Source organism: Porites lutea, chromosome 4, assembly GCF_958299795.1.
Source record: "Porites lutea chromosome 4, jaPorLute2.1, whole genome shotgun sequence".
NCBI classification, from domain to species: Eukaryota; Metazoa; Cnidaria; class Anthozoa; order Scleractinia; family Poritidae; genus Porites; species Porites lutea.
This window is the reverse complement of record NC_133204.1, coordinates 5,778,561-5,788,582: the sequence shown is the minus strand read 5'-3', so window position 1 is coordinate 5,788,582 and position 10,022 is coordinate 5,778,561. Positions and strand designations below refer to the sequence as shown.

The 10,022-nt window shown below is 37.4% G+C and overlaps 1 protein-coding gene across 1 annotated transcript; it reads left to right on the top strand.

The window, feature by feature from the left end:
* The first annotated feature begins 4,483 nt into the window (after positions 1 to 4,483).
* LOC140934073 (uncharacterized) lies at positions 4,484 to 9,463 on the top strand. Its single transcript, XM_073383756.1, has 8 exons — positions 4,484 to 4,537; positions 4,970 to 5,499; positions 6,380 to 6,491; positions 6,580 to 6,717; positions 7,367 to 7,424; positions 8,147 to 8,877; positions 8,968 to 9,060; positions 9,299 to 9,463. Exons 2-8 carry the CDS (start codon positions 4,979 to 4,981, stop codon positions 9,461 to 9,463), a joined length of 1,818 nt encoding a protein of 605 aa, XP_073239857.1. The 5' UTR covers positions 4,484 to 4,537; positions 4,970 to 4,978.
* Positions 9,464 to 10,022: the final 559 nt, after the last annotated feature.

Below are 10,022 nucleotides of genomic sequence, written 5' to 3'. Positions count from 1 at the left end.
TGACAAGTCACTCTTTTTTGATGCCCTGAAAGGTGAAGAAAGGAGATATCATGCCAAGCTCCCTTTTTAACCTATTGATAACTATAGACCCTATATGCAAGTAAACTTTCGGTCACATTAATCACTCTGATCAAGGGGAACTAACTCCCGATTTTACGCGAATCTTCGCCGTTGAATTGAAGTCGGACAACCTGGCACCACCTAACATCTGTCCACTTTACTTATAAATAAAATACAGGTTTAACGTCACAAAAAAAGGTCTACTAGAAATAAATACAACCTTGCCCTACAAAAATGGGAGTCACAAAGGGTTAACACCTTTCCTAAGTACACTAAATCTATTCAGGTGCAAGGTCTCTGCTTACCTCATTGCGAATCCCTAATTTTGAATATCCAAATTCAGGTATTGAATATTTTCTTTATTTTCATTATATGTCTAGCCGGATTTTTGAAAACGTTACGGCCAAATGGACCTTTTTCCGTCCAACAGTTTTTTTTCCGCCAGTCTCCAATGTTGTTGTTGCTTTTTTCTCTTCTCCTCCTTTCTTCCTCCTCGCTCTTTCTTTTTCTCCTTTCCTTTTCCTTCGTTAGTGTGATTTTGGAGTTTATTGGGCCCAAAAAACTGCCTTTTGACGCCTTTTTATTTGGATGACTGCAAATTTTGTTGGGTTGGTTTTCAAAAAATCGGCTTGATGTAAAGACTAGTAATGGTCAGCGGCCAGGAGCCAAGATGGACGTTTAATTTTGAGCTCCCGCTTCTAACCTTAATGTGTCATTTTTCTACTGTTAAATATCTTGGCGTCCTATTGGACAGCAATTTAAGCTGGAAATTTCAAATTAATAATGTTCCATGAAAAATAAGCAGAACTGTTGGTTGTAGTAGTAAATTTGATTGTAATATTCATTGTAAGACTATATATTTTGTAACTTTAGCTTGTTTTTCTGTAATTCTTATTCATCCACATACTTTGTTTAGTGACTTTACAATATTATCTGTTATGACTGCTGTAACCTTTCCTCGCCGCCCGCCTCGTGTAGCTTTTGCTATTTGCGGGCGGAGATGGCAAAATGATGTGTATGAAAATAAAGTATAGTTTGTTGCTATTAGTACTGTAAACATCCATAATTTTATGATGATTATTATAACAGTTTCTTGACATTCATTTTCCTTAACGTTCAGTTGTCCATCTTTGTATAACCTATTCTTTTATGTATTATTATTTGTATTTTTATAAAAAGAGGGAAGAATATCCAGGTACATGCACGAAGTTCTATTAAAGTATGTATGTTATAGCATACTATATTGACAGTCACCAGCACAAAGCAACAACACACACACCTTTGTGGGTGAACAATCTCCAAGTGTTCTAAAGAAAAAAAAAAGTTGAAAAGAAAACAGTAAACGAAATGGTGAGTTAAGTTCTGTTCTGGGAAAAGAAACATTAACTCTTAAACCGTGTCAGCTGCTGGATATGATTATAACAATGACTACATTTAGATATTTTTAGGAGCAACAATATCACAACTATAATCTGATTTGCGCTACCCCTTCGAAAAAAGTTTACTTAATGTCGGTTCCAATATGGAATGCTGTTTTAGCCTGTGTTGCGGCACTTTTCAAAGCTGATATTTAAGGAATCTTTCGTCTTGAATGCTAGCCTCCTAGGCTGACTTATTTTAGGTTTCGTCACGTTTTCCTTCCACACAAAAGTTTTCTAAAACAGAAAACCACTTCCGCTGGTGGTGAGGAAGAAGTTGCAGGAAGCCCAATTAAAGTGAAGCGAGATGTAGAATCACGTTTACGACAAAAGCATTTGTAAGGTTCATGTTGACAAGTTCTCCGAATTAGGAAATGAGCAGACTGAAACTGTTTATTTAATTAAAAGAATTCCAGTATTAATAAAACTGTCCTGAAACTTCTTGTTTTGTGCATATTAACTTCAGGCCTCCTTCAGCTAGCAGAGGGAACTTTTGATCCCTCGTGAGGGACCCCTGATAACAGGGAACAGATTAACAAACTAAACAATAAGCTAATTAAAGGAAAATCTTGTCCAAATTGAACAAATTACAGTTTACCGAAAACGTGGTTCTAAATCTTGTGCGTGGGAGACGGTTACTTGAACGCAGCCAGGATATTTATTTAGAATAAATCAGTCAGAAACCAATGATTATGGTTTTCCGCTCCTTAGAATTTACATGTAAATGAATACACATTAAATGGCTCTCTTTTCTTGTTCAAAAATACCAAAAACACATCATGGATTAAACAAGAAGTTGCGTTCTGTCTGTTCTTACATGTATTTCTATTTTTGACCTCCAAATAACGGTCGCTAAAATCCCCGCGCTCAGAAACCACTACTTCTTAACATTTCTTGGACGCAACAACGATTCGTATTCGCATGACTGAGCCCCGGTGAGCTCAGGTGCAAGACTTAAGCAAAATATGCTTTTGAGGGGACTTAAAAAGCGATAATACTTGGGTTGGACTGTGTCCTTGCGTCAATACTAAATGACCTCTTACAAGCCTGCAGCTAAAGTATATAATTTTAGTTCATTTAATATGAACAATAATGATTAAACGACCTCGAGCTGGAGCTTGTGGGAAAAAAAGCTAATATTAAAATACTTGGAGTGTATTAAAATTTGGTTTGTAGTGTTTTATAAAGACAGGTAGAAAAACACAGAACATTAGGATGGTGAAAAAAAAAAAAAAAACTAAGTTGAACTGTATATCCTGTGCGTGTGTAGGCATTGAAGCCTTAAAGAGAAGTCAAGTGAGGGACATCCTAACGCAATTTACGTTCGCACGCTTCACGTGTGCTATTGTTCAATTAACAGTTATTTTTAAAAGATAGCTGAGCTGCGGCTTGAAAATAACCATGACTAGAAAAAGAAGTCTATCTTATTTTTGATGTTTATTTACTGTGTTGATTAAGAGCTGACTATAGTTAGACAATTAAAACTATACGTTCACCTGGCTGATCATGCTCAACCTACTTATGAAATAACTCCTGGGCTCAAACCTAACTTTCACAACCTTTTTTTGTTCAGTGGTTTACGCCTAAACGAAAAACAAAGCACCAGTAACGGCACTCGACATTTGAATATGTCAAACTTCTTTATGGGTTACCATGGAAATCAACGCACATCACTGAACGCAACATCGAATTCAGCACAAAATCATTAATTTAGAAAGGAAGATTGGTTTAGGGGTACAGTGCGCTGCTTTTAAACTCGGGGAAACGGTACTTAAATGCTTCTCTGAACAACAGCAGGATTATCGGTAGCCTCGAGGTTTATCGGACTGATGCCACTCTTTCTTTAGCTTCTTATCTCTCTCTTGCCGTTTACGCTTCATTTGCTTAGAAAAAAAATTAAAATAAAATAAAATAATAATAATGGGAAGTATCTCTTTAAAGCGAGTGGTGAAATTTTTGCTTTTTTCGTATGTTCTCCCTTTTAGCTACCTGATGAGAATAAAATACGATATTCCACTCTCTTGCTTTTGAAACCGCCAAACAATCGTCTGTGTCTCTTTACAAAACCAGTCTCATTAGAACTATTAACTTTTCTAGTGGTACGTAATCGAACAGAGTTATGTATCTACATCCTCATAAATTAAAAGCAATGAGGATGAGCAAGGCCTTTTCTAATCCACGGTGCGCAAATTAATAACTGTTTCACAATGCAGTACTTACAGAGATTTGTGCTCTATAATTTCCGCGTGAGATATATTTTAGACGACAGTAGGGAGGCATCAATTTTTTTTTTTAATTAAAGAAATAAACGGCTGTCTTTTGCCGATGGAGAAGGTAAAAACTCCAGAGTTGTGACCCCCTACAGGGCAATTTATTTTCTACCGCTAAAAGTAAAATTTCTGTAGCCACTTATATGGCCAAACGGTTTCTTGCGACATCAATTAAAAGTTAATCAGTCTGTTTTCATTAAATTCACTTAAATTTTAGAGAGATGAATAAAGAAATCCTTCTGTGTGCAATTTCATTTCTAGTTTTTCTAACAAAACTGACTCCTTGTGCGACCGACTATGGCAAACATTCGAGGCTTGCGGACGTTTTATATTGAAATTGTAATCTCTTTCTTAATGTTCCACGAAATCAAATTCAGCCTCTCGAATCATCAGCTTCCCAACGCTTCTCTTGCAAATAAAGGAAGCGTTTTGAATGAATTAGTCTTTAGTTTGGTTGAGTGAATATTATTTGGTTTTATCCTTGGTCACTCTACATCTGAAGCCGACGTTGTAAGTGCCTTAAAGGTAAATAACTCACTCTTTTACATGACCAAAACTAGAAAATAAAAATTCAATCGACTTTTTATACAACATGGTGTTTGTGATGAAATTAAAGAACGTAAAAACCTGCAGTGGCGCTCGATGACTTCCTCCGGATGGGCTAGTCTGTCACGTAGGTGGGATAATACGTAATTAATTGTCTAGTAATGATGCCAGCAATATATACTATACATTGTACGCTTAACTACACTTTGGTAATGAAACAACCCTTAACGCGCGCTTCTTAAGGTGAGTGCTTTAACTTGTCCATAAGATTAAGTCTAAAAAGGATACTCTTCAATTTAGCTCAGTTTGCCTTTTAATTAGGGCCATAGATAACTATGGCATAATCTTCAAAGGAAACAAACTACCGCTTACACGTTGTCAATCGCTTGTACTCAAAAACGTTAAGTTACATACATGTATTCATAATATCAATACGTTTAACCATATCAACAGGTGGTGCCTTTGTGCCATCATCGATCGAGACCGCCTGCAATCCATGCTTTTGATAAATTGAGTTACTTTTTTATTTCTTTAGGGAGCTATAAATTTTATCCTACCGTGTGCATTTCTTTTAATCTCTATCGATATCTACGACTCCCACCATCATTCTGTCTTCCATATCAAAAAGGTCGCAGCTCAGTGTTAAAAACGTTCTCGTGTACTTTTTATTTTCAGATTTCAAATATGAAGATACCCAAACTCTGCTGTCGACGGTCCGCAGAATCGAATTCAGAATCTCGAACGCCGGTTTTCCAAAGATTTTCCTGTGGAATAGGAGGCATACTGAGTGAAATAACAAGTCAAACTCTCTCATTTCGTTTGGTTTTCTTCATGAACGTTCTCGGTCTTTCTGCAACAAACGCCGGGTGGTTAGTGGTTTACGGAAAGATCTCTCAAGCTTTGGCGCAACCTCTCTGTGCGTTCTTGGGAAAACGAATCAAGATTCCATTTTTGTCTCGGAAGCTCGGAAGAAAAAAGTCTTGGCATTTCATAGGAACGACAATGATAACGATCTTCTTGCCACTCTACTTTGCTCCTTGTTTTCCTTGTCAGAGTGATGGTGGACAGTGGCAGCTGATGATGTACATTCTTGCCCTAAGCACAGTTGTCTCAACTGGCTTCGGCTTAGTAGAACTCGGGCACCTGTCAATCATTCCAGTAATTTCAAAGAATCAAGCAGAGGCCATTGAACTGAACGCATGGAGGTTTGTATATTCTGATTTGCCAGCTTAACAAGCATTTAGCAAAATTATGCTTATGCATTTTGCTGTAGTTGTAGTTATGCACTTATTATGCTATGTACTACATTTAAATGTTTTGATTTTGATTAGCTGGGTACTCTATCTGCTAAATTTAGCCGGCATTAGTTTCGTTGCATCACCTCCGTAATCCATACGGGGGTGGGGGAAAGGTTCTCCTCAAGATCCAACCCCTTACCCTAGATATACCATTTTTGCCAGAAAAGGTACCCCTTCGGTTTACCTTCCAATGATGCCATTTCACATAAATATTAACAGTAAACCTTCTAATTTAATATCGGTTGCAAATTTCTTGGTCAAAGCTTGCCCTTTTAAATAAAGCAATATATTTTCCTATCCTGGATATACATCAACTAGCGAAACCCAGGATCAATTTAAGTTTCTAAGAAAGTGCCCACCGACCCATCCCCTAACCCAACATTTTGCCCTAAGTGAGAAGTAAGTGTTAATGTTGACTTAAGGGAGGAGTAGGTGGGCAGTTTCTCAGGAGCCTAAATTGATCCGAAACCCCTACCCCTGGCCATAAAATGCCTGAAGTCTGAATGAGGAACCCCTCTAGGGCGTAGCCTCCCCATTAAGTCACCGTAGCAAATATCGCTCCCGGGCCTCTACAGATAATAATTTCATAAATATTACAGAAGTAATGACATTTTGGGGGGCAATGCTTTTTGCACATGCAAAAGTGGCGTAACTTGGCTGCTGATGATACTTTTCGTCAGAAGCTACTCAACAAGCCCACAGAAAGTCAAAACAATAATTATAAAAATATGCTTTACAGGATTTGAAGTTTTGAGGGATAACTCATAATTATTCCATTTATTCTAAGGCAAACTTTTCAGTTCTCGGGTGGTGCCCTTACGTACCTTGTGGCTTGGGCAGTTTTGGGACAAGACAATGCTAATCAACAAATTTCACCAGAAAGCTCTATGGACTTTACGGTAAAGTGCACATCACTTTTGTTGAACTCCTGACCGCAGGCGCAAACAAATAATTTCGTTTTTTGTTCTTCGTCTGCTTCTTTTCCAGGTTTTGGCAATAATTATGGTAGGAATAGGTTTTACTATCACAACGATTATTTTTCACGGTGGAACCAAAGAGCCCTCTGAAAAAGTTGTCAACAGTCTGCCAATCACTGATAAGACCGTCACGGATGACCATGCTACGGTAATTTTCACATTGTTTTTGTTTTATCATGAAAGCCAATCCACTATTCCTGTTTGCATCTGGTGTCTAAACAAAAAAAAAATACATGGAAGGTGCAGACATGTGAATCATTTAATTTCCCCCCAAGCGGTTCAAGAAAAATTCCTTATCTTCAATGCATTATATTTTGTCTCTTAATATACACCTTGATACTAGCAAGAAGAAGTAGGCGTTATTGACGATTAAAACAGATTCAGGACTTAACGAACGAATAAACGAATGACGACGGAACTCAATTTCAAGGCACTGATGAAAAATACAAGATAGACGAACAAATTTCCTCCTGGCCAGAACTTGCTTGGTTCGTGAATACTACATACCGACTTACGATGTGTTTCCCTTTCTTACATTTTTCTCTAGGTTAAGCACACTACACTGATTAAACACAACTCTACACACAAAATATATTAACTAAGTCTAAATGGCTGAAATTTGCCCGCAGTTATTAGATGTTAATATGCTTGAATTAAGCCCATTTCACAAATTAGAATTCGGAAACAATAGGCATATGAGACCTATCCGAACATGTGTCTTCAAATCTATTTTAAGCCAACACCTGTTACTTAAACAAATAATTGTATTCTTTTCTTTTCAATTACTTCTTCTTTAGAAAAAGTCATCTTTTACTCCACCATTCTCCAGTCTACAGTCGATGACCATGGCAACAGGTACACTTAAAAAAAAAACACAACAGAACTAGCAATTAATGTCTTCCTCGAGAACGTACGGGTTATTCGTTGAAATGCGCTGCGAAGGGTTTTGGCTATACCCGTGAATTAATTTCCAAAATGCAATTGTTCAAATACTTTAATTTCTTTTAAAAAACATTATAAAAACAAAAAAGTTAGTGCAACTATTGCTGTTTTTTTGTTTGTTTGTTTTTTTCCCTCTCTCTCTCTCACTCTTCCCCCGTTTCTCCTCACTCTTCCTTTTCTTCTTTCCTTTTCCTTCGCTACAGACTAAGCGGCTTATCGAAAGTACCAAAACTGCCTTTTGGCTGCAAATTTCGCTAGGTAATCATTTCCAAAAATCTGCGGGCTATAGGTTTGCAGATCACAAAATGAAATTTAAGTTGTCGAAATGCTAAGAGTTCAATTTTCTCTCATGCGCCATATTAAACTTTAATTCTCAAGACTTTTGCTCAGTTTGTCCCAAAGTTATTCATTTACTAAATTAAATATACTGTAAAAGCTACCTAAGTATTTAAGTTACTTAACAATAACGGAATTAACTGCGATTGGCGTTGCCCAATAATCTATAATAGTGCTATGCTCAAAGTAAATCATCGTTGTTTCGTTTAATTCCTTAACGTCAATTTTGTCATTTTTTCGTGCTAAGATTGGTGCTGCGTTGCCATTTAAAACTTAGAAATTTTATTTATATACTTTAGACCTGCTATTTACCAAGGAAAGAATGCGCGATTGGTTCATTGACAGTTTGAAGACGAAGGGGGAACCAGAGGTGCAGATAGAAGATCATACCAGGAAGAAAAGTTTTGCAAGGCACTTTATTAACGCCATGTTTGGGGTGAATGAGAAGGAGAAGAATGAAGCTAATGAAGAACTACCTCTTGGTGAAGATACAGTTAGAGAAGCTATTCCCAATGCCTCCGTTGCTCATGTTTCAATTTCATCTTCATCAAAAACTCAGATTGATGATTCGACAATGTTGCAGAATGTCAAGGAAATGCCCCAAGAGCGTAAAATAAGCGTTCTTAAGAGTATATTTTATGAATTGGTGGGGTTAAAAGAGCACTTGCCGACTTGCAATGAAGAGGAAACGAAAGCTCCTACAGGAACGAGCAACTCTAACGGTACTAGCTGTACAGAGATACCAAACGATTATACCGAAGTAATTGATGAGTCTTTTGGAACTGACAACGAAGGCTATGAATGTGGTAGAATTGTGGCGAGATCGTTTCACCTAGACCAGATCAAAAAAACCAGCCGAGGGGAAGAGACTTTTACCAACCCACTGGCAACAAATCATGGCCTTCCATCTGAAGCCATAAAGAATAACGAGTCGCCTTCATTTGTCCCTGCTGAATCCGAATCTGCTGTTTCCGTCTCAGCTGCACCCAAGACAGTGCGAGCATGGCTTAAAGATCCACGTCTTTACTTGGTGGGTCTTTTTTTTTTTCTTCTGTTAATATCATTAAAATTGTATTAACATTAGCACCACACTACAACGACTCCTGTTTTGTTTACATAGGTGGCCACGATATTTTCCAGTGCAAAAGTTTTGCAGGACTTTTGCTTCAACTATCTGCCACTGTTTCTTGTACACAGAGTTCAGTTTCAAAAGGTAAATAGATTTATCAGTTTATTGCATTTGTCACAAAAAAATAATGAACCTTTTTAGTAATAAAACTATAAGTAAAAAAAAAGAATATTGACAGAAATGGTTCAGTGAGTGAAATGGGAGTAAGGATTGCCGAACAATTCTTTTTTTTTTTGAGTCATTAACCTTTTTAACATCAAAATTAGTTAAACACTGTATTCTCTTGCTGATCCATTAACGTTTTCTTGTTGTTTTTTTTTAGGGAGCCATTGCCTATCTTCCACTTATAATGTTGATCAGTGGAGCAACATCTTCAGTCATTTCTAAGAAAATTATCGTCAAAATGGGAAGCAAGGTAACAAATGTGTCCAGGAAACATCAACTGCGGATCATGAACATTTTCGACGATGAGCGTATGAATGGTTAATTCCCCCAGGGGGGGTGGGGGAGGAGGGGTGGGTTCCTAGTAACAGGGTAATGGGGATGTGTGCGTTGATGGCGTCGCATTTGCACGACATGAATAACTATAATGGGGTGTCATTTTTACAGTAGTTACCATAGATTTTGGGGTCAGAAAATTTAAAAATTGGACGATTTTTACCACATTAAGTTTTACAAATGTGCCAATTCATTTGAGGATGATGCTTTACAAGGTAAATACAAGCCCAGAAAGTGGCTAAGTAGGGATCGCCAAAATATATTTGCCTAAGATGAGATGTATGATTGGCCACAGAATAGACCGAAAGAGGGGTTCTGGGAGGCTAGGGGCACATACTCCATGACAAAATTAACCCAACTACATGTCCCCCGGTAATGGCCATGGTCATGCTTCCCCTTCTTAATTAATAACCTATAATATCCTCATAAGACTCCTACCCTTAAACGAAAAGAAGTAATCTCCAGTAATAACCTTTTTAATGTGCGTCGATTTTCATAACAATTTTTTGTTTTTTTGCTGGAGGAAAGACACTGCAGGAACAAGGAAA